Source organism: Aulostomus chinensis, chromosome 21, assembly GCF_037954235.1.
Source record: "Aulostomus chinensis isolate RoL2024-O1b breed Wild chromosome 21, RoL_Achi_v1.0, whole genome shotgun sequence".
Taxonomy (NCBI): Eukaryota; Metazoa; Chordata; class Actinopteri; order Syngnathiformes; family Aulostomidae; genus Aulostomus; species Aulostomus chinensis.
Genome location: NC_141340.1, coordinates 23,256,280 through 23,281,831, shown reverse-complemented (window position 1 = coordinate 23,281,831; position 25,552 = coordinate 23,256,280). Strand labels below are relative to the sequence as shown.

The 25,552-nt window shown below is 44.6% G+C and overlaps 1 protein-coding gene across 2 annotated transcripts in view; it reads left to right on the top strand.

Moving 5' to 3' along the window:
- The window catches only part of reck (reversion-inducing-cysteine-rich protein with kazal motifs), a 115,435-nt gene extending 90,109 nt beyond the window's left edge, over positions 1-25,326 (top strand). For both annotated transcript variants that reach the window (XM_086191828.1, XM_086191827.1), the window contains 6 exons: positions 424-595; positions 3,357-3,546; positions 14,050-14,260; positions 14,361-14,434; positions 19,794-19,949; positions 21,229-25,326. In XM_086191828.1, the coding sequence (XP_086047954.1) occupies positions 424-595; positions 3,357-3,546; positions 14,050-14,260; positions 14,361-14,434; positions 19,794-19,949; positions 21,229-21,444 (1,019 nt within the window). In that variant the 3' untranslated portion in view covers positions 21,445-25,326. The remainder of the gene's footprint in view (positions 1-423; positions 596-3,356; positions 3,547-14,049; positions 14,261-14,360; positions 14,435-19,793; positions 19,950-21,228) is intronic.
- Positions 25,327-25,552: the final 226 nt, after the last annotated feature.

The following is a 25,552-nucleotide window of genomic DNA, read 5'->3' as shown; positions in this document are numbered from 1 at the left end:
AAATGAATAAAATGCTCAAATGTGAATGTTTTTTGGAGCCATACTATCTCTTTTAAAATTCCTATATAAATTTTAAGTTAAATTCCAGTTAATTTTCAAAAAAATAGAAACATTTATTTTAACGAGAAATCTGGTACAGTAACTGCGGTTAAAAAAGTGTACTCATTCCTATTGAATGGCAGTACTGAACAAATAATGAATATTATAAAGTACTTACTATGTCCACATTATGAATAGATCTTTCTTCCACTTTGCTTGAATATTAATGTGTTCTGGTTCTCATTCTGATATTTCAGAGGATTCTTCTGGCTGAAAAATAAAAACTTTAATGTAGTATTAACTAAATTGACTGCTTACCCCAGTGACACTGTAGCTTCTTTCCAGACTAATTTTAGTTTTCTTTTCCCTCCATGTCTCTGCCAGGTCTTCCATGTAACTGTCCAGACCGCTTTGTTCCAGTGTGTGCCTCCAATGGAAGGACCTATCCCAGTGCTTGTGTGGCTCGCTGTATGGGTTTCAAGGACCACCAGTTTGTCTTTGGCCAGTGCCGCCTCACCAACCCATGTGCCAGCAAACCCTGCCAGAGAAACCAGAGGTGTGTAGCAGCTGCTACTTGCTCTTTCACCAACCCATCAACTCAAACATAAACAACCACATACATTTTCAATTTTGGATCAAATAGATATTGATATTTAGATATGGGTGACAATCTGTGATCAAATTCTGTATCCCTGATGTATGCATTTTCTTTGGCAGTTACATTTATTGACATCTGAATACTTTCTCCTTGTGTGCTGATGGATTAGGTTGTCATTAACTTCAAACGGAACACTTCTAAGTTTGACTTTCAACTGTAATATTGTTTCACTTTTCACTCATTGTTCTACATTTAAGTGTGACTACAGTCACTTAAAGTCTTCATTCACAGGTATTTTCAACTGAAACATTCCAGCAGTTCGCGTGATACAAGACATCTTGATGATACTCTGCCTTTCATGCAGCTATCAGTGTGTATTTTCAGTTCATCAAAGGAGATCAGCCGACAAAACAGTGCTTCAGTGTGGTACAGGGGTGGACAAGTGACTTTTTCTGACAAGGGTCCAGGACAGGCCAGCAACTAACAGATGGTGGGCCTCCTATAGATTGATGGAGGGAGGGAGGGAGTTTCGGAATTGATAATTAATTAGAGGTGTGATTCCATAGAACCCTACAGGAAGTTCATGCTAAAAGTTAACTGGAGATTAGAAAACTTAATGACATAATCAAGTATTGTTATAAGACATTTGTTCAACACACTTAAATATCACTTAAAGCAGTGTCCCACAAAACTGTACAGTCTTGGAGTGTGTTCAACAACAAAATATGTACAATTAAGATAAATAATATCAAGTTTTTGCCCAAAAAGAATCAAGTCCTGATGCTACTGAGTCCTAACACAAGTCTTACAATTCTAGTAACATTAACAATGATGATGAATTATAAGAAATGATAAAGTGTTAGCACTGCACAAGAACTCAACTCAGAAATTAAAATTGAGATTTAAACTGGTCACTGTAAGGCCTAAAGGACAAGTCTTCTGTTGAAGAAATTTGTAGATAAAATCCAAAGACCCAAAGTTGCTGTGAGGTTGAGGAGGTTTTAATGAAAGCGAGCCAGTAAGCTGGTGAACTGACCGACTGTTGTAACTTTATATGTTTAGCTGACATTTGTACTGGAGGTTATATGTTCTAGTAAATTTAAGTTAGGGAAAATAATATAGATGCATTTAATAAGCATAACTGCCTAATTTCATTGTCTGATTTAAGTTATTGATTATATGCTTAGTTGAGCAGGTGGAACTACGTTTCCCATAATGCATTGCAAGTCTCGGTTTTTTTTACCGTTGTTTTTTCCCGCAAATAAGAAGGGTATGTGACCGAATGTGAGAAGGGAAAAAGAGATGCTCTCAGTAAAGTTCTTGAACGAAACGCTGTAGTCGACCTCCATTTGTTTTGCACGGCTAGTGTGGAATTTAGAACACCGACAGGGACTGTGTCCTCGTAGGTGAGTCGACCCTCAACAACGATTGTGGACTTTCTCCACTGTCTCTCTGTCATACTGTCATATCAAAGGGTCCGAACAATATCAAAAGGGAACAGGGCACAAACAGTTGAAAATCAACATCCTGACGACATGTTCTTCTGAGTGAAATGTAAATACAGACAAAAGGGTCGCAATGGGGGTGTCTGCAGTGACAGTAAGTGGGAGACATCAGAGGGACCCAGGTAGACGTAGGTATGAAGTCCCAGAGGGGGGTAGTGAAGGTGTTAGGGTTTTGGTCAGGAAGGGGGCAGGGCTTCCTCCCCGCATTCAGATATTCATGACTCTTCTCAGTGGGTGACAGGGGTGGGGTGATTTCACATCTTATGACTTTTGCAATAATATAGATTTTCCTCAGTTCTCTCCTCCATGAAAAATCCTCCCTGGCCAGGTGAAAGCCAGCAGAGGAGCATCACTGTTTACCTGCTCCAAGCTTGGTTGCTCTAATGCTGCAAACAGTGACATGCTAGACGGCTGTAACGGCTTGGCTAACATGGATTCCTCGTGGTCATTACCGACCGGCTCACATTCCCTTCTGATATGCTTCCAACTGAAAGCCACTGAGATAACTTTTGTTTTTTTCCCTCCCTGACTTATCCCATTGTGTGTGGTGAGGTGGTGAGGATCTTAACACCGGGTATGCACAGGGCCCTGCTCCACAATCTCGATTGCGGGGGATGGGAGATATGTTGGAATGGTCCATCAGAGGAGGATCCCTCCTTTGTGACACTCCCTGAGGTTTCTTCCTTCAACCCTGTTAACAGGGTTATTTGTGGAAGGGTTTTGTCACCCTAATTGAGGGTCTAAGGACATGATGTTGTATTGTGTATTGTATTCTTTGGGTTAAAAAAAGGGTTGAAAAGGACACATATCACACAAAAGGCAGTGTATTATCAGAATGAGGCTCTTTGTCAGTTCCTGTTTTATTTGAGGGATTTACTCACTCTTGTTTGGTTTGCTGTACTATTTTCTATTTTTACTTACTCTTCTGAGTTAATCACCTGTGTCTTGTTAGTGAATCACTCTTAGTCAGTCACAGCTAAGTTCCCAGTGTTTCTCCTCTAATCAGCCCCTTCCCTGCCCTCAAATTCTCCCCACGGATTGGTTGAGTTTGTGTTTTAAGTTGTGTTTCTGACAGTGTTAAATGTTAGGGACAACAGTCATGTTGGGATAAAGACTTTCTGTGGTGCTTTACATGACTTACATGAACATCAAATGTCAGAAAACATAGAAATAATCTCTCTAACACAGTTCAGTATGTGTGTACTTGCTTATAGATGCATCCCAAAGTATCGTGTGTGCCTGAGTGACTCCTCGGACTGCCCGCAGCATGAGTGTGTTGGTCGGCTGCTGGCCTGTGATAAGAGCAGCGTGGAGCCAGCTTGCGATTCTGATGGCCTGACCCATTCCAGTCTGTGCCAGCTACAGCAGACTGGAAAAACCCTGGCCTACATGGGCCACTGTCAGGTGGGTAATGGGAAGGGATCACACACATTCTCACAAACACACACACACACACACACACACACAAATTATGTGTCAGCCCTGTCAGACATGTGCTTCTCCACCAAGTGGCTGCATAGCTGTGTCATGTCATTCAGTTTCACTCATCTTGAGGCTGTTAAATAAGACTGTCTCAGTGTGGAAGTGGATGATTTTGTTCAGTTATGTGTGGCAAAATTAATCCGAAGCTGAAATTCAATAACAAAAGATAACAATATGGGTACTATAGTTGAACTTCCTTTGGAGGGTCTACAGCAGGGGTCTCAAACTGGTCCAGTACAGCGCCGTGTGGCTGCAGGTTTTCATTCCAACCCAGCAAAAGCAACACTTGATTCTACTTAAATCAAATAAGCTGTGTCCTCACAGCTCATTTGTTGGATCAGGTGTTGCTTTTGCTGTGTTGGAATGAAAACCTGCAGCCACAGCGGCCCTTTACTGGACCAGTTTGAGACCCCTGGTCTACAGTGTGGTCAGAAATAGGTAGCCTGTTGGCGAAAAGTGGCCCCCCAGGATGACATCAGGCCCGCCAGATTATTTTGTTAATATTTCTTGATTTCTTTGCTTATCTGTAAAAACACATATTTGGAGATTAATTAAAAGCTTTCTTCTCAAAGAGCTGCCTCCCTGAATAGATTCCAGTCCGTGTGCTCAAAACAGTCCTAGAGTGATCCTGTGGCTCCTTCTAGCCAGGTCCTAATGGTCCTGTGCTCAGGCATGGAGTGTCTAACCAGGGGTCTGTATGCCAGACTTAGCATAACAGAGAGGTGATCTGATTGTCTAAGGTAGGAGGGCTTTGTACATGCCCGAGATGTTTGTGTATTTGTTCAGAAGTAGACTTTCAGATGTCAGTGATGGATGAGTGAATGATGCCATCTACAACAATAATAAATGAGTATTTAATCCTCTAGAAACCAGCCAAGATGAGGGAAGGACAGAATCGTCTTTCAATTGTCAAATCTATTAATGCTAGCACCAGATTTTTAGGGCTGATGTTATGTTGAAAATGTAACTAGTGGCATTTTATCCTTGAGGTTGATGGGTTGGAAGCAGGAAAACTGGGCAAGCAAAAGTATCTGAGCCTAGTTGACAATGATCACTGAGTCAGATGATATCCAAAAATGTACATCGTGTTGGATGGTACTGGTCTGCAGTTGTTAGACTGGGGTAAGGGGCCATGGGTGAAGGCCTGACCACCAGGGGCTCATCCATGGGCCCTTACCCCAGCCAGGCCCAGCCCAAAAGTTTACATGGGCTCGTCCCCCCCATGGGCCCACCGCCCGCGGGAGGAACCAGCAGGGTCCTGTGCAATATGGTTTGGGCAGCAGACCAAGGCGGGCGTCTTGGCAGTCTGATTCACTGACACAGAAGCAGTTACTCAACTCGTTACCCTCGTTAGGGTGCTGGAAGGGGCACGGGAGTTTGCCCAATCAGTCCACATGTGTTTTGTGGATTTGGAGAAGGCTTATAACCGTGTTCCCAGGAGCACTTTATGGGGGGTATTTGGAAAGTAAGGGGTGGATGGCCCCTTACAAAGGGCCATTCAGTCTCTGTACAGGAGGAGTGAGAGTCTAGTTCATATTCCCGGCAAGATGTCTGTGTAGGTTCTCATTCATCCAGGTCATCGTAGATCGAAGCGAAGTAAAATCTGGTCAACTGGACGTAAGTTTATCTTGAAGACGTTTCACCTCTCATCCGAGAGGCTTCTTCAGTTCTAGTGAAGAGTGTGGAAACTCCAGCTTATAAACCTATGTGGGAGTGGTCAGTGCTATTGTGGTGGAAACGACCCTCCCGAGACTCACCTGGCCTCCCATCTTCCATCTTTGAACAGAGGAGGTGGACTGCGACATTTCCTTTCACCTATTTACAACCAAGTCCTTTCAAAACTTCCCCAAAGAGCTCAGCTGAAAGACCCATGTGGAACGGCTGATGCCAGCACAGCCCATTAGCATCTGAGTGGTCGGTGAAACTCCCTAACGACCACCCCTGAAACTCCCTGACACCTCACAACGACTGTCGTTTGGGGAGGCCAGGTGAGTCTCGGGAGGGTCGTTTCCACCACAATAGCACTGACCACTCCCACATAGGTTTATAAGCTGGAGTTTCCACACTCTTCACTAGAACTGAAGAAGCCTCTCGGATGAGAGGTGAAACGTCTTCAAGATAAACTTACGTCCAGTTGACCAGATTTTACTTCGCTTCGATATATTCCCGGCAGTAAGTCACATTTTCCCAGTGAGGGTTGGACTCTGCTAACGCTGCCCTTTTTCATTGGTCCCGATCATAACTTTTATAGACAGAATTTCTAGGTGCAGTCAGGTGGTGGAGGTGGTTGAGTTTGATGGTGGGTGGATGTCATCTCTGCTCTTTGCAGACGATGTGGTCCTCTTAGTTCCATCAAACCATGAACTCCAGCTCTTGCTTAGGCAGTTCGCAGCCAAATGTGAAGCTGCTGGGATGATAAACAGCACCTCCAAGTCTGAGGCCATGGTCCACAGCCGGAAAGGGATGGCCTGCCCCCTCTAGGTCGGGGTGAGGGTCTACCTTAGGTGGAAGAGTTTAAGTATCTTGGGATCTTGTTCAAGAGTGAGGGTAGGATGGAGCAGGAGATTGACAGGCAGATTGGGGTGGCATCTTCAGTGATGCAAGCACGAAACCGGTCTGTTGTGGTAAAAAGGGAGCTACGCCAAAAAGCAAAGCTCTCAATTTACTGGTCAATTGATGTTCCAACCCTCACCTGTGGTCATGAGCTTTGAGTAATGACTGAAAGAACAAGATTGCGAATACAAGCGGCCGAAATGAGTTTCCTCTTCCGGGAGGCTGGGCTCTCCCTTAGAGACAGGGTGAGAAGCTCAGTCATTCAGGAGGGCCTCAGAGTAGAGCCGCTGGTCCTCCATGTAGAGAGGAATCATTAGGGGTGGTTCGGACATCTGGTGATGTCTGCCTTGCTCGGGAGATTTTCCGGGCAGGTCCAACTGCGAGGAGGCCTCGGGGCCGACCCAGGACACACTGGAGTTATTATATCTCTCGGCCGGCCTAGGAACACCTCAGAATTCTCTTGGAAGAGCTGGTGGAAGTGGCTGGAGAGAGGGCGGACTGGGTTTCCTTGTAGAAGCTGCTGCCCCAACGACCCACACCCAGATAAGCATTTTAAGTGTCATGATGTGGGGACGAGGAATAGACCCAAATGAAGATGGCAGGCAAGGAGTGTTCACAAAAAGGGGTATTTAATTAAGAAAAAGTACAAAAAAGGGACACAAAGTAGCAAATGAGGAGCAAATACAAAGTACAACAAAAAGTGGTCAAGAGGCCTAAATCCTGGACGTGGATCGAACAACTAAACTCAAACCTTACAAAGGAGAGTGAGGACCATGAGGAGGGAACAGGAGACAAACACGGAGACAGGAGACTTGAGACTTGAGGCAGAGAGCGACGACATGAATGGCAAATGACATTGACAATGAAGACAAGCATATGACTATGACTGACTAACACTCGACAAAGAATGGACCGAAAGGGGAACACAGAAGTTCAATACCCTTGGGCAAACAAGACACAGGTGCTGCAATCACACAAGTGAGACACATGAGGTACCGTATTTTCCGGAGTATAAGTCGCACTTTTTTACATAGGTTGGCTGGTCCTGCGACTTATACTCCAGAGTGACCTAAATATGGGTGAAAAAAATGAAAAAAATCACAGACAGCCACGAGGGGGCGCTCTGAGTTACGCGCCGATGTCTCCTACTCTGTAACAATTTAAAATTAAAACAAATAAAATAAACATTAGCTTACCGATCGCCACTAAACAAAAATGCCGCCAAAAAGAAATTCATATTCTGCGGACTTCAAGCTGCAAGTTGTGAGATTTGCAGCTGAAAACGGCAATCGAGCAGCAGACAGGAAGTTCGGAGTAAGTGAGAAGCTTGTTAGGGACTGGAGAAAAGCGGAGGCTACTCTGACAGCGATGAAGAAAACGCGAAAAAAAGCGAATCGCGGGCTGAAAGCTCGGTGGCCGCAGCTGGAAGAACGAGTGCGCCAGTGGGTGCTTGAGCAGCGCACTGCGGGGAGAGGCCTGTCAACCGTGCAGCTACGCCTCCACGCCCAGGTCGTTGCCAAGGCGATGGATATAAACGATTTTGTGGGAGGGCCTTCTTGGTGCTTCCGCTTCATGAAGCGTAACTCCCTCTCCATCAGAGCCGGACAACGGTGTCCCAAAATCTGCCGGCAGACTTCCAGACAAAAGTCCGTAGCTTCTGTGAGTTCATTTCGAAGCAAGTGAATGAGCACAACATCACCCCCGATCACGTCATTAACATGGACGAGGTCCCTCTCACATTTGACATCCCCATGGGTAGAAGTGTAGCAGAGAAAGGGCAAAAGAGTGTCAACATTTTTACAACAGGTCATGAAAAATCCCACTTCACGGTAGTGCTGGCATGCTGTGGCGACGGATTGCCATTGCCGCCATTGGTCATTTTTAAAAGAAAAACCATGCCAAAAATTCAACCTCCCTCTTCTATAGTCATGACCGTGAATGAGAAAGGATGGATGGATCAGGAAATGATGAACTTTTGGCTCACCAACTGTTACACGAAGCGTCCCGATGGCTTCTTCAGAACGCGCAAAGCGCTGCTCGTGATGGACAGTATGCGGGCGCACATCACTCCGCAGTTTAAACAGAAACTGAAAACTTTTAACTCTATTCCTGCCATCATCCCCGGTGGATTAACAAAAATAATGCAGCCTCTTGACATCTCCGTGAACCGGAGCTTAAAGGCCGTGCTGCGTCGCCTGTGGGAGCAGTGGATGACGGACGGTGAGCACAGCTTCACCGCAACCGGGAGGATGCGCCATGCAACTTTTCTGCAGGTGATGGAATGGATTGACAAAGCGTGGGCTTCAGTGACGACAGAGACCATCCTGTCCGGGTTCAAAAAGGCCGGAATAACTGGAAGTGAGTCTGAGTCGGAGTCTGACGACAGCCACGAAGAAGAGGCCCCGCTTCGTCTTTCTCCGGAGCTGGCCGAGTTATTCCAGAGTGATACCGAGGACGAAGAGTTCAACAGCTTTAGCGATGTGGAGTGATTGCGAGCTCTTATTAATGTAAAAGTACAGTAGTTGTTTTGTTCTTTATGCTCTACCTGTTTATTACCGTATGTTCGTGCGGACACTTTTTCCGTTCATGTTTATTTTTCGTTTTGCTGAATGTTGTTTATGTTGGCATATCTTACAGCCATTCAGCCTGTTCTGTATTATTTTATTAATGTTAACCTCTGTTCCAAGGTGAAATGTCTATTTTTGATGTATTTTGTAAAATAAATAACCCGCAAAAAATGCGACTTAAACTCCAGTGCGACTTGTGTGTTTTTTCAATCTCATTATGCACTTTTTGGGTGGTGTGAAGTATACTCCGGAGCGACTTGTAGTCCGGAAAATACGGTAATCACAGGAGGAGCACAGGGAGATGGGACATGACTACAAAGTAAAACAGGAAATACGAGACAGTGACCGTGACAGAACCCCCCCCCCCCCCCCCGAAAAAAAGGCCTGGCTCCCAGACATCCCAACCAAACAAAGACCAGGTTGAGTGGAGGGAGGCCCGGACATGGGACAGGGCAAGACAACAAAAGAAGAACAAACAAAAATTCCTTTTCAGGCCTGCAGCCCAAGCAAAGCGGAACCCAGACAGAAAGTGTGTAGGCAGCCCGGGGACCAAGCAGCGTGGCTCAGAGAGTCTGTGGGATGGCCCTGGGCCCAAGTAGACCACGGGGAGTCTGAAGGGAGTCTGGAGGGCGGCCCAGGTGGCGGCAGGAGTAGCGCCCACCAGGACCCTTGGTGGCGAAGCAGGAGCGGCAGTCGCTGGGACAGGAGTGGTGCCAGCCAGGTCCCTCAGCAGCAAAGCAGAAGTGACATCTGCCAGGAGAGGAGGGTTTGCCCGCCTTAGCCCTCAGCACCGGGATAGGAGTGGGGCCCACCAGGAGCTTCGACGGCAAAGCAGAAGTGCCGTCCGCCAACACAGGAGTGATCCCCGCCAGGACCCTCGGCATCGGAAAGGAGCGGCATCCGCCGGGAGTGGGGTGATGCCCGCCAGGACCCTCAGCACCGAGACAAGAGTGGTGCCCGCCAGAGCACCTTGCATTGGACTAGGTTGGAGACCAGGAGCCCCAAACTCAGTCACATCAAAGCTCGAGGTTCGGCATCCTTGCCCCCTCCTTCTTCTGCTCCTACCTCTGCCGCAGAGCTACGTGCTGCACCCTTCGACACCGGAACAGGAATGGCGTCTGCTGGGAATATGAAGATGAATGGCTTGAAAATATTTTGATAAAATGGAAATTAAGTTTGACATCTCAGTTATCTTCTAGGCAAGGTCTTTCATTGCCCATTGCCCTGGTATCCTTCCGCTTGATCTTGGGGCCCGTCAATTCAAAAATATCACAGCAAATCGATTGTGTGTGCTATGTGATCAAGGTGAATTGAAAAGCAAGAGATATTTTCTTTTGTACTGTATAATTTATGATGACTTAATAGAGTTACTGTTCCACCAAATGGCTCATCTGAATCTTAATGTGTATTTGCACTCTGATTAGAAAAGAATGGAATGACTATTTAATTTTGATGTATTTAAATGTGCAAGTTTTGTGGCAAAAAACTGAAGATTATAAAATAGTTAATACTTTGTCTATATGAGTTGGACCTGCCATGGACTGGTGACCTGTCCAGGGTTTACCCAGTCTTCATCAAGAAGAAATAAAAACAAACATAATAGGGTCTTTGCCTGAAGTACCTTCAGGCTCAGGCCCTAAAAATCAGACAGACAACCATTGGCTCTCACAGCCACGCCTACGGTCAATTTAGAGTCTGACGAGGCAGGGCAATTTTATTTGTAGAGCCTGTTTTCACCACCAGTTTGTCTCCAAGGGCTTCACATGGCATCATAACAACATCTTCTGCCCTCAGACCCTCACATTGACTGAGGAAAAACTCCATAGAAAACCCTTTTAATAGGGAAAAATCTGAGAAACCTCAGGGTGAGCAACAGAGGAGGATCCCTCACCCAGGACAGACAGACGTGCAGGAGATGTTACAGAGAAGAAAACATGGATTATGTATGGATTAACCTCGTCCCCTCTTGATGTCTTTGGACGGTGGGAAGAAGCTGGAGTTCTGGAGAGAACCCACGCAGGCACAGGGAGAACATGGAGACTCACCCAGAAAGACCCTGTGCACATGCAGGAGCTTGAACCTAGAACCTTCTTACTCTGAGGCAACAGTGCTAACCACTGCACCACCATGCCGCCTGTTATTTCATTTTATTTTTCTAATGTTTATTTCTTGGTATCAGTTAATTTTTGTTATCCTTAGTTGAAAAAGTGTACACCATGCTGTAACCCTGGCATGTAATGTGATTTTGTGGTGTCTTGCAAGCTCATGTGGGCTTGGCATATTCATATGCATGACATAGTAATAAAATTTAAGACAATCAATCAATAGTAGTTTGGTTCATCAGGAAGATGCTGAGAAACACAGCCATGATGGATCAGGGTGATTGCTGTCTCTGCTAGTTGTATTATGTGACTGGGAAACACAGGAAAGAATCTCAAGCTGCTCTGGCTCTCTTGCTGAAGGCTACATGTCCCTCGATCATCAGCTGATCTACAATTCTACAATTCTACAATTTCATTTAGCAGACGCTTTTGTCCAAAGCGACGTACAACACAAGCAAGAATTCAGACTTAAGGAAAAACCCATAGTCAGCGCAAAAGTGCTTCAGTTGTGATTTGGTCACAGCTATTGCCATCTAGTGGCAGAAGAAGTGTCGCCCCCCCCCCCCTTTTTTTGGGGGGGGGGGGACAAACAACATCACATAACACAGTTAGTGCTACATAATCACTAAGTGCTGGGTCTTGGACCCTCTGACTGATTCTACCCCACAGGACAAAGAGGAGAAGAGTCAGGTTCAGTGCCTCGGTGCTCTCTGAACAATTGAGTCTTCAATTGTCTCTTAAAAGTAGAAAGGGACTCAGCAGAACGCACAGAGTTCGGTAGTTCGTTCCACCATTTGGGAACAACAGAAGAGAAGAGTCTGGCTAGAGATTTGGAGCAGCACTGGGCTGGATGCACCAGGCGTCTTTCGCATGCAGAGCGTAGTGGGCGAGAAGGAGAGTAGACCTGGATCAGGGATTCCAGGTAGGCTGGAGCCGTTCTTGTGATTGTTTTGTGAGCCAAGAGAAGTGCCTTGAATTTGATTCTGGCTGCCACTGGAAGCCAGTGAAGAGAAACCAGCAGCGGGGTGACATGTGCCCTTTTGGGCTGGTTGAAGGCCAGACGTGCTGCTGCATTCTGGATCATCTGCAGAGGCTTGAATGAGCATGCAGGGAGGCCTGCCAGAAGAGAGTTGCAGTAGTCAATGCATGAGATTACAAGAGCCTGAACCAGAAGCTGTGTGGTCTGTTGGGTCAGGAAGGGTCTGATCTTCCTGATGTTGTAGAGGGCATAACGGCAAGACAGAGAAACTGAGGCCACATGAACCTTAAAGGTCAGCTGGTCATCAATCATGACACCCAGGTTTCTGGCTGAGTTTGTGGGCACAAGTAGGCTCGAGTCAAGTTGGACACTGACCTGAGGCTGAACAGATGGACAAGCTGGAAAGACCATAAGTTCAGTCTTAGACAGATTCAGTTGAAGGTGGCATTCCTTCATCCATGTGGAGATATCAGCCAGACACGCTGATATACGATCTGAGACCGTTCTGTCATCAGGTGGAAAAGAGAGGAGAAGCTGAGTGTCGTCAACATAACTTTGGTAGGAGAAGCCATGGGAGCGGATCACTGCACCAAGTGAGGTGGTGTATAGAAAGAAGAGAAGGGGACCAAGCACTGACCCCTGAGGAACCCCAGTCGATAGGCCATGTGACCTAGACACCTTTCCTCGCCATGATACTCTGAAGGATCTGCCTGTGAGGTAGGACTTGAACCACAACAAGACAGAACCAGATATGCCGAGCTCAGAGAGTGTGGAGAGGAGAATCTGATGGTTCACCGTGTCGAAGGCAGCAGACAGGTCCAGCAGAAGTAGGACAGAGCACTGACCAGCAGCTCGAGCTCGTCTCAGTGACTCAGGGACTGACAGGAGTGCAGTCTCAGTGGAGTGGTCACACCTGAAGCCAGACTGAAAAGAGTCAAGTAGGTTGTTGTTCCGCAGATGTTCAGAGACCTGGTTAAATACTGAGCGCTCCAGTATTTTTGACAGGAATGGCAGAAGTGATACTGGCCTGTAGTTTTCAACCTTGGTGGGGTTGAGATGAGGCTTTTTGAGCAGTGGGGTGACACGGGCTTGCTTAAAAGTAGCAGGAAAAATGCCAGTTTCCAGGGAGGAATTGACAATGTGTGTGACTGCAGGTTTGATAGTGGGCAAAATGGTCTGCAGGATGCTGGTGGGTATTGGATCGAGAGGATAAGTTGTAGGTTTTGAGTTAAGGAGAAGTCTGGAGACCTCATCTTCGCTCAGAGGAGCAAAGGAGAAGAGTGAAGATGCAGTGGCAGGTTGGTGCTGGCTGGACTGGTCAGGCTCAGAGAACTGGTTGCTGATTGCAGCAACCTTTTCAGTAAAAAAGTAGGCAAAGATGTCTGAAGTCAGTGCAATGGAAGGCTGAGCAATTGGACGAGAAAGCAAGGAGTTAAACGCCATAAACAGTTTTCTGGAACCAGAAGTGGCACAGATCTTGTTCTGATAGAAGGATAGAAGATCTCTCTGTAACAGCTAAACATGTTTCATGTCCTCAGGTTCTGAGATATAAACACAAGTGTGCTGTGTCAAATGTATATATACAGCCTTCCAGTCAGGTAAATACTTTGATAAAAATGTTGCAAATTTAAGATCTTAATCTCTTAATTTTAGTTTAGTTTTAGTTGGTGGATTACATGCAAATAAAGCAGTCCGCCATCTTGTCTGTGCTGTCTGTAAGGCTGAGGTAGCGTCACCTGGGAGGAGAGTGTGAATGTCACATCAATGAAAGACTGGGATGTTTCCCATTTGACAGACAGACAGGATGCACTGTTGATGGAAAAAAAAAATGCTGCATGTCTTGTAAGCCATAACTTAAATTTTAATTTCATCATCATCTTATCCACAAAAACACAGCTTATATTTCATAAAAGGTTTTATTACTGCAGATCCATTTTTCGCTCGCCTTCCTCTCATCTTTGTCACAAAAAAGGTATGCTGACCAAAATGTTTTTTTGTCACCTTTTGTGAACAAAATATACACTGAATTGGTGTAAATGGAAATTATGTATTAAAAAAGAAAACAACAATGAAAAATTCATAGAAAATGATGATCATGTATATGTGTGGTGTTTTTTTTTAATAATAATAACAACCATAATCATAATAATACATTTTATTTATAGCAGTGTTTCGGAGCACTCAAGGGGACTGTGCACTAAAGCCATAAATCAATGATTTTCAGGATTCCTGTAGGAAGCGGCAGCAAGTTTGTGGCCACAATGGTGAGACCTACAACACAGTGTGTGAGGCTTTTTCTGACCGGGTATCTGTGGACTATGAGGGCCACTGCCAGGCTGTGGGAGCCACGTCTGACCTGGTCCCCGATTCTGCATGCAGCTTGATTCCCTGCCCACAACTTTCCACCCCAGGCTGCCAGCCTGTAACTCCACCTGGTGAGCCAACCTCATTGACAGAGAGGACGCTGTAGATGAACTTGTGTGTATGTGTGTGAAAGAGAAAAGACTATAGTCCCGATGTTGACCTGTTTTCCAGGAGCCTGCTGTCCAGTATGTGCCAGTTTGCTACAGATCCTCTGGAACAAAGAGCAGATGAACACTTTCTCAAAGGTTTGGACACATCACAGGACTTGTTGTCTTTTGGTTCTTGTACTGTTTCTTCATGATACACATATCCAAAAATGCGATGTGTTAGGTTTGTAGCATTCAGCTCATAATAAGAAAATGAAAATTATGTGAAATACTACACCATAGTGCCATAACCATCATGCAAAAATGTATCCGTACCAATGAATTTGCCTGAACTCATTCACCTATTGCTTGGGTATGCCAGCTGTGAGTAAGCCACTTGTTCCACAAAAATTACTTTAATAGAAGAGATGTTTTAAACAGTGACACATTACCATTTTTATTTTTATGGGTGCTGCTAGCGGCATTAGTTGTATAGATGGCCACCCATACTAATGCAACCACAAGCAGACTGCACAAAATAATACCATGTACTACAGTTACAATGCACCAGGTCATGAGTGCTTGCTCTGTGGTGATGCACTTGCAGCAGAACAATTAACATATTTTTTTCTGTTTGAAAAGCTACTTTGTGATTGTTTTTGGCTGACAGATTTTATGCGAACATAATGCTCATTTTGTTCATCCAGATTTGCCCTGAAACATAATTTCAGGGTGTTGTTGTAGAGGATAGCCCCTAGACTCAAAACCATCCATCCATCCATCCATCCATCCATCCATCCATCCATCCATCCATCCATCTTCTACCTCTTATCCTGTTAAGGGTGGTGGGGGTGGAGCCTATCCCAGCAGCCTTCAGGTGAGAGGTGGGGTTAACCCTGGACGGGTACCAGTCCATGGCAGGGCCAACACATATAGACAGACAACCATTGGCTCTCACAGCCATGCCTACAGTTAATTTAGAATATCCAATTAGCCTCGCGACAGTGCTTACCACTGCACCACTGTGCCACCCAGACTCAAAACCCTTTTTCATGTAGTAGGAAAGTTTTTTTCCCCACACCATGTTAATGGTAGCGTCATCTCTGTCAGTATGCAGAGGCTGATTTGGTGGGAAATTGTAATGATGTATCCCAATATGATTTTTGGTCCACTGTAGCTCGGCTTTAGCTAATATTCATGATAAATGTTTGATAAATGAATCATGATGTTGGGCAGCACGGTGGAGCAGTGGTCCTCACAGTGGCCCCCAGGAAGAAGGTTGTGGGTGGAGCCCCGGCTGCAGCACGGGGTCTTTCTGTGTGAGTCTCCATGTTCTCCCTGTTCCTGCGTGGGTTCTCTCTGGTACTCCAGCTTCCTCCCACAATCCAAAGACATCAAGAGGGGACCAGGTTAATCCAGACTCTAAATTGACCGTAGGCGTGGCTGGGAGAACCAATGGTTGCCTGTCTATATGTGTTGGCCCTGCCATGGACTGGTGACCCATCCAGGGTGACCCCCCACCTCTTACCTGAAGGCTGCTGGGATAGGCTTCAGTCCCTCTGCAACCCTTAACAGTGTAAGTGGGAGAAAATCGATGGATGGATGATGGATCATGATGTGGAATTAACTGTTATAGCTGGCATGTACTAAAAATTAAAAATAAAAATTCAGGTTTGTCACATTATTCAGAAAGCAATCTAATTTTGTTTACCCTGACTGAAATACACCAAACGTGATGTTATGTATATCCTGTAACTCCTGTTCCCTGAAACCTATGTGGGTTTACACATAGGTTTATAAGCTGGAGTTTCCACACTCTTCACTAGAACTGAAGAAGCCTCTCGGATGAGAGGTGAAACGTCTTCAAGATAAACTTACGTCCAGTTGACCAGATTTTACTTCGCTTCGATCTACGATGACCTGGATGAATGAGAACCTACACAGACAATATATAGTATGGGATATTAAGCCCTCGCATGGCTCAACTGAAGACAACAACAACAACAACAATAATAATAATTATAATACATTTTTTAAAGGCACCGTTTTTTGGCCACTCAAGGTTGCTGTACATAGCACATTTAAAAAAAACACACCTAAAAACATCAAAACAAACATCAAAACAACAATAAAGGATAAAAACAACTGAAAGAGGCACAGAGATTTCCATTTAGTTGGATAAACAGATTTGAAGAAATGAGTTTTGAGTTGTGATTTGAAGTGGGTCAGTGAGTCAATGTTTCTGAGTTGGGTTGGTTATGAATTCCTGAGGCTGGGAACAGAGCGGCCATGAAGTTGTTGAAGTTGGAGGGGAAGGCACCAGTTTTTTTGAAAATTGGGGTGATGACAGCCATTTTGAAGGATGTTGGAACAGTTCCAGAGGTGAGAGGGGAGGGCTGAGGCGCTGCTCGCTCCCTGGAGCCCGCAGCAAGAGCCGAATTATCCTTATAGGCTAATATGCCAACACCTCTCTCCCGGAGCGGAGCCAAGGCTGCCTCGACACATTTGGTGAACGTTTGAGGGGCCAGTGACAAGCTGAATGGCAGCACCAGGTATTCGTAGGCTCTTCCCTCGAATGCAAACCATAGAAAGTGCCAGTGGTCTGGGTGGATCGCTACATGAAAGTACACGTCTGTCAGTTCGATACTTCTAAACCATTCTCCTGGTGTGATCGTGCTCAGTAGCTGCCTGAGTGTTAGCATCTTAAATTAAGTCCGTAGACATTTAACATTTGCAAGTCCAGAATAGGATGGAGTCCACCTTCTTTCTTCGGAACAACAAAATAGGGTTACTTTACCAACCTCTGTTCACTACCGAAGGGGGGACAATTCATATCGCTTTTTTGTTCAACAAGTTGTTTATTTCTTCCCTCAGAACTGCTGCTGCATTACCTCCCACAACTGTATTTACTACAGTGCGGAAGTGAGGCGGCCGGGTCCCGAACTTTAAACAGTAACCCAAGGCAATGGTTCTCTCTACCCAAAGTGTAACTGAGCATGCGCATCACTGAGGGAGCTGAACTGCCAGCTGACTGACCTGCAGCACTGTGGGGGAGGGGCTGTCACCCTCTGTGGGGGGGATGTGCTTGGGAGACTGTGTGAGGAGAGTGCAGTGCCTCTCAGGACTGGACTCCTGAACAACACATGAACGCGGCCTCTTTGGCAGCAAGAGGTGAGGGGCAACCGTGTCTCCCAGCTGCTGAAGCCCCTCTGGAGTCGACCCTCAAGCTTAGATGACGGCTCTCTTTTCCTCCGGTGTGCTGAGCTCCTTCAGAGGCTCGGTGGCAGACCCTTGTTCCAAGCCGAGGGGTGTGGGTTCTGGCCGAGTGTGCTCTGCCTCACCGACTGGGGCCCCAAACTCGCGGGCACCGTGGTCTTCTTAGGAGGTGGCGGAGGCGCCGGTCTGCGCTGAGTGACCGGCTGCTTAGGCTTAGCATCACGTGTGGGGATGATGCTGCTCAGAGCTCATCTTTTTATACCGTAGGTGAAATTGAGCCTGGATGGCGTTGAATGATTGTCCAAACAAATCATCAGCTGACACAGGCTTGTCCAGATAGACAGCCCTGTCCCTGTCCCGAACATCGGAAAGAGTCAGCCACATGTATCTGCACCACCGTGGAAGCCATTCCTCTTCCAAGGGGGAGTGCTGCACAGCGGGACACTCAGAGGGTGTAATCCGTGGCGACGCTGACCTCGTTGAGGAGAGGGGACAGTGGGCTGTCAGGAGGCATACGTGACCCGAGTTCCGCCACACACATTGCTTGGTACATCTGGAGCATGGTGACAGAGCTCAGAGTATGGGCTGTGCTCACCTGTGAACGATATATCTTCTCGAACTCTGACACGGAGAACCCATAGTGCTTGGAGGGGAGTGTGTTGGAGCTGCCGACACCGTGGTTATGTGTGGGGGCCAGATATGCAGCCAGGGATGCCTCCATGGGTGGAAGGTTAACCAAGCCTTCCTTTTCAGCGCCATCCAAATCCAAAAACTGTCCAGAGCTGGGCACCGTGGCTTGGATAGACAGCGGTTTGTCCTATATCGATATGAGTTCAATGACAAAATCTGGGAACATGGGCAAGCTGTTCTTAACGTCACAGTCAGTTTGTAGGGTGTTTCCTCACACTCGAAGCAACGACTGTTAAGAACAGCCTGCCTATCTTCGAGTGGGAGGAAAAACCCGGCGAACCATGACTGTTCTTGAGTTGGAGGAGGAGAGGCCAGTCCACTTCCAGCTTCTCCGCTGCTCGGTGGTACAGCAAAAGGAAGGATGTGTTGATCTGGTCAGCCTGTGCAGCAGTCGCGGCAGCCTGAGCAGATGACACTGGCCGTGCATGTCCAGGCCAATGTCCAGCACATAACCGTCCTCGGGATAGCAGGGTAAAGGCTGGCTAGAGCGGAGGACCCCGGCTAACCTGTCTTCACAGTCCATGTTGTCTGCCCAGCTGTCTGTGTCAACATGGACGAAGAGCTCCTTGCCGCCGGACTTGAATGAAGCACGGTACTTCAACTCAGAGAGGAGGGGGTCGAGCCGTGCAAAATGGCTGTCTTCTTAGCACTTTCTCCACAAACTTGACCTGCCTTTCCAGGGTCGAGCTCCAGAGCTGGTGACAGGAGTCACAAGACTCTGGCTCAACCAACGCCCTCCTGCTGTGGATGATCCCTGGGCAAACCGGACAAGCACTGTGGAGATCCTTGTCATGCAAGGAGAAGCCGCATCCCTGAGGAAAGGGGGGGAAGGGGGACTTTGTCCTCGCCTTCTGAGGCACCGTGCTCATAACAAGACACAAAACCAAAGGGAAAAAAAACACAAAATTGGCACTACGCGGGTTGCAGCAGTTAATACCAAGTAGGGCTGTTCAGCTAATTTCATGGGCAGTAGCCAGAGAGAGAGACCAAGCTAGCTAGCACCACCTACTTGGCCTGACTCAATGAAGTGTTCTTATTTAGGTGAAGAGTGTAAGAACTGAGGGATGACTGTGGTGACAGGGTTTATATGTACAGGCGGGGCCTCACATACATCATCACAGATCATCTGCCGTAAAGGCATGAATAGAGGTGTCTTCAGTTGAGCCACGCGAGGGCGTGATATCCTATACTAAATATGTTGTACTGAGTGAACCGACTGAAGGAGAACATACAGTATCTCTGTAGTATAATTTAGAAATGAAGTCCAGTTTTACTTGTGGCTAAAAAGTGAATTGGGCGGCATGGCTCAGGGGTGGAGTGGCCGTCTAGCAACCAAAGGGTTGCTGGTTCGATCCCCGACCCCAGTGACCATGTCAAAGTGTCCTTGAGCAAGATACTGAACCCATAATTGCTCCTGATGAGTAGGTTGGCGCCTTGCATGGTAGCTCCACCATCAGTGTGTGAATGGGTGAATGAGATGACACTGTAAAGCGCTTTGAGTACTGCTAAGGTAGAAAAGCGCTATATAAAATTGAGTCCATTTACCATTTGAGTCCATTTAAAAATACAATTTTCTTTTCATCTTCTGTTTGCGCTTTCGTTCCCTTCCCAGCTGAATAAGAATGAGCCAGTGACAGTCCACGATGTCCTGCAGATCCTGCGGCTTCATGTCTCTGTGCCACAATGTGATGTCTTTGGCTACCTCAGCATCAACCAAGAGCTGGTGGTCCTCATCGCTCCAGTTGACCAAAAACCAACCCCATTGCAGGTAATATACACACAGTTTTTGATACGGTACCACAGCAATCCTGTGACGTGTCTGTGCCACAACATGATGGTGGAAGTAGTAGCCACTTGTAAAGGTACCAATACAGCTATGTGAAAATATTACATTACAAAATAAAATAATTTTTAACTGATATATAAAATTTACTTAAGAAAAAGTACATATTGCACTATAGCAACCATATGTAGTCAAACTATTAAAGTGAACTTTTTGGCTTTAAAAAAAAACATGAAAATAATTTAGAAAGAGGCACGAGACAATACGATCAAGCTGATGTGTCAGCCCTCCTTACTATCATAGAAGTGATCCTGGTTCTAGGGTGATCTGAAGAAAAGATCGGCCCAAATATCTTGTCTCATGAGATTTATAGTGGACCCAAACTTGATCAGCATCCCCACTAGCTCAAATACTGTAGTGTCAATGGAATAGCAGTGGAATATAGTGCAAAAATCTGCAAAAGCCAATGAGAATAAGAGCCCCAGTGGAGTAGCAAAGTCAAAGTTCGATACTTGCAACAATCTTTCCAATAAAGATAAAACTGCTTGTTTTATGAATGCGTGTTATAAGAAGTCAAGCCACAAGAAGCTTTTTGAATCATCAGCAAATCATAAACAGCAAGATGCTAACAAGGCTAGTATGGGCAGTGGCATTACCACTGCGGGTAATGATCCTTGTGTTAACATGAAAAATAATGTTGCAACTCTGACTGAGCTGAAGATACAGATCTGCAGTGGTTAGTGAAGTTATTGATGTGCAATTAGTTGCTGGTATGGACATTATCTGGGCCGTGGTAAATGCCTCCATAGTAGAGAACCCCACTTTGAAGTAAAGATACTATAAGTGATGTATATGCAGCCCACATCTAACAGATAGAGCTAAGAGAAGGCTTCCGGTGCTCAAGCCCCAAAAGTTTTCTGAAAAGCAATGAATCTGAGGTTTTAAAAGAACCTCAACTAGGTGTCATTCTCCTTCTGATCTTGATTTAAAAGACAAGTGTTGAAAACTGTGCGCCAAAACAGACAACTTGGTTCCTAAGATGAACAACTGCTGGGACTGTTCCACAGTAAAATAGGGATGGAGCTGGGCTCCAGACACATACCATCAACATTCTGAAAATTGATTGTGATAATGATATCCATTACACCGCAAAACCAACTATGAAGATGAATTAAAAAAAGTGCATTGAGTCAATTTAAGCACAACAGGACTATGAGACTGAAGAATTGTTAAATCTGACTGATAAGTTTGTTCTATTTTTCAGATCGAAGCCTGCAGTAAGGAGGCTGAGAAGATAGATTCCCTCATCACCTACGCTAGCCCCACACTGGTCTCCCGTGTCCCACTCTCAGCTTTTCTTGCCTCTGAGATCAAGACCTCTTCCATCCATTCCTCCAGCAGTGCTTCAACATCACCTCTGCATCCCGGCCTGTGCTTTCTCCTGGGCCTGTTTATCACTGCGGCCCCTGGTCCCCCATAGATGGACTTATTAGCCCCTCTCTGCATTTCCTTTAATAACTTGTAAGGTCCCAAGATACTCCCATCCTTCTTCTTGGTATGATGCGGGTCTTATGAGGTGAGTTCTTTTGGGTGACCGTGGAGCAGGAGGAAGCAGCATTAGCATTTTTTGACAGTCACTTCCTATCAACTCACCTGCGTGACAAACAATCAAGGTGGTGGAAAAGCTATCAATATGAAAAGCTTTTGTATGAACAGTATTATTCACTAAATTTCCTGTGTGTGTGTGTGTGTGTGTGTGTGTGTGTGTGTGTGTGTGTCTTTGCGTCTGTCCTTTTGCGAAGCATTGGCTTCATACCAACAGTGTTAATCTGTTTGTACCAGCAGTAAGTTTTTCCGTGAATGCTGTGTAGTTGCAATCTAATTTTCATAACTCACTCTATTCTCAGGCCGTGTGTGTGTGTGTGTGTGTGTGTGTGTGTGTGTGTGTGTGTGTGTGTGTGAGACATAAGGAATTGCTCAAAAGTCCTTTGCATATATTCAACCTAGCCCCCCACACACACTTTCACACATTAGCTTGATCCAGACATTTTTGTTCAACATAAATCATGTATTAGAATTGGATCTAGTGCCATTCTTCCAGCAGTCAGTATTTAATAATGCACAATCCTACCTGAATACATGTGATGGATTTATGGACCTAGTGTTTCAACCTATAACCTCAGCAGCATTAGTGCAATGCTCAGATAAAATGAATCCAGTACATACGCAAGTTGTAAGTACTGATCCAAAAGGTGCCTAAAAGACATCAAAAAGTTCAAATATAATTGCAAGTCCGGTTTTCGTTTGGTATATGAACTCTGACTAAGATGGAGATTTGGCGCATTTGTCTTGATGACTTGAATTTTTTCCTTCCATAAAACCTGGTATCACTTTACCTGATATGGTGTCCACAAAGTATACTTCATATTTTATGATTGTGAGATTGTGAGTGCATGAAAAATGACCAGAACATGGGGTATTCTACAAAAGGAATGCAAAAGTTCTTGTCCACTGACTAATATTTTATAAGTATTTTCCAACCAAAGACATTTGTTTTGTAAACTTTCCCCAATTTTTGTTCATTCATTCTTAATACTTGGTATGCTTTGCCTTTCCATGGTCAAAAAAGACAATTTTACTATATTTTATGTCCAACCAATTTAAGAATTGACAGCAAACTAAATATATTTGAGGCACCTAAAATACAATCAATATTTGTTTATGCAATGTAGAACAATTATTAATTACCAACCTGTGGCATTTAAAAATGCCCTCCTTCCTGGGGAATGGATTTATGAATTCCCCACACTGCTAGTGTAATAAGAAATATGGTCAATTACATTATCTCATTACAGGACTTGCTCCCACTTGGTGAGTCTACGTTGGTATCAAAGGCCATTTTCTGGTCAGAGTGATCTTTCTTTTTCCTTATGTTGTGTTTTCCAAACCAGACTTGCTGGTCTCAGGGCTGACCATCTCGTCATTTGGACACTTCTCTAACCTTTAGCACCAGCGCACTATCGAATCTGTTGATGTAAAATATGAAGTCACCATCATCATGGGTATTCAACTGCACATTTAACTCCAATGTCGCAAAAACACAAATATTTCAAAGTGTACTCGTAGCTGATTTACCGTATATCACTATTTGAACCTATAAATTAGTGAAAACTGCAAAGCATCAAAATGAAGTATGTGTGAGCTGCGAGTGTGAGGGGTTATACTGTGCTATTTTGTCTGCAACACCTCTGATAAAGTGCTACCAGGATGTCAATGATCCATTCTTATCCAAAACAGAAAACTCTAGAACATGACCCCCATTTGTGTGAGGCCAGTAGCTCTGAAAGCAATAAAAGGGATATATTCTCTCTGTATATATTAAGTAGAAGCCATCTAATAATATAAGGACAATCAACTATTCATTACCCATAATCCACTTTGGGTAGAGGAGATTTCCACCATATGCCTTGTTATAATATCTCAAATGAAGTATTATTGATAATGCAATAATTTTATATAAATCTCTATGTTTGATTTGTGTCTAAGCGGATTAAGAGGATGGTCACTATGTGCCATGTTTTTGACACAATGATGTTATTGTTGACAGTGTTACTCCAGAATGTACTATCATGTGTGTTTGTCTCTAACTGCCTGTACAGTACAATTTGTCCCCGTCTCAAGCAGTATTACTGTGCTAGGCAGCTCTGTCGCAGGGAACCCTCACCATCAGGCCTCCATCGATTATTATTGTTCTTTATACTATATTAATATCCTCTGGATCCCACATGAATGAAGTTTTTTTTTTGTGCCTGCAGTGTTGTCCTTAATTCCATGTCACATTTGGAAAAGGCTGACGATGAAAATTGTTGGCAACACATATTCAGACACAGCTGAAGTTGTATCTCCTGACTGTACCAAGTTAAAGGAAAAATATCAGTTCAAGAGACTGAGAAATTCTCAGAACAAAAAGAAAATAATGATCATGTAATATCAGTTGTAATGTCTGCACAATGTTATTCTAACTTGGCTTATATCAATTGAGTAATAGCAGCAAGGGGGGTGTACCTGGCTCTATGTTGTTCATGTGCACATGAAGTGAAGTGTTGAAATGAGCAAGAAAACAAATATCACAGGCATGATGATGCTCCATGTTTGAGTAAATGCTGCTCCTGTAAACTACCTGCCAGTATAGACAGGGAGCCATGCAGCATCCTCCTGTTTCCATCAGACCCACAGAAACATTTGAAAACAACTATCTGAAGATATCTACTTCAATGGGATGTTATGAGGTATTGTCTGACAAGAAATCTGCTTGACCCACCAAGCCAGCAACATTTCCAGTTGTTGACATTTAGTTATATGAAAGTTGTGACCACAGGGAGCCAAACTTCATCATCAGGATAACATCTAATGTCAATGGCATTTTACATCAGACACTGATGACCCCTAACGACACTGAAGTTAATGCCTATATAAACATGATGGGAAGTCTTTTAACAATGGCATTTTGATTGCAAGTTTGATGTTTGACTTTGGACACCAGGTCACATAGAAATCCCTCATTGTAAATGTCTTTTGGACATTAAATTGATATTTGACATCGGTTGAGACATGCTTTGTGTGATGCAACCACGAGGCTAAAGTTAAGAAAAAAAGCAGCTGCTTTTTAAATGAGTCATCACTAATTGTTTACATGGAAGTAAGAGGCAGTGTTAGTTTGTAATAGCAGATTTGGTTCATCTTTGCAGGGTTGTAGGTATAGTGTTATGAGAAGGTGTTTCAGTGTTAACCCAGAAGACCTCATTATAAAGACGAAACACCATTCTTGAAATGCCAAATAACAGGATAAACATAACTTGTGCTTGATTGCAGTTTGTGTGACAGGCTCAGTCAATTTCTCTATGTGCACTGGTAGATCTGTTATGAACATTGGAAAGAGCCAGGTGAGCTGCTTCACCTGTATCAAACCCACACAGAAAAAAACATTTATGTTGAGATTCCTGGTTCAGATTTTCTAATTTCTTCTATTGTATAAACGTCAATGTCTTGTTATGGAGTGTAATTGAAGCAGTCAGCTGTACTTAAATCATGGAAACACTCAGGCTGCCTGGAGGACTCACGCCAATCAAACATATGTCCCAGGATTGCTGAACTATTATGTTTTGGGACTTTTTTTTTTTTAATTATTCCTACCAAATTGTCTTGTTTATGGTTCATTACATGTCCTTTCCTTTATATTATTTGTGTTTTTGATATTTGAAAGTGCCATTTATTTTTTAAAGGAAAGGAAGAAAGTAAACTGAATGTATATTTTCATGAAGTATATAAAAGTAATAAAACCACAAATACGTGTTTGTGCTTTATCACTGATCACCAAAACAGGCAGGGTAAGAATTTAGTGTGCCAGTGTAAATGTCATCATATTGACCATATTTTTCGAACTATATGGGTAAGTGCAGTGGTTTGTTGGATTTAGGTGCGTGTCTAAGCTGGATTTCATGGGCAACAGTGATGTTCTTGTTATAGCTGTCTCATGGCAGCCTCTCTGGACAACACGTCCATGTGTATGCATTGTGATGTTCTGTAAT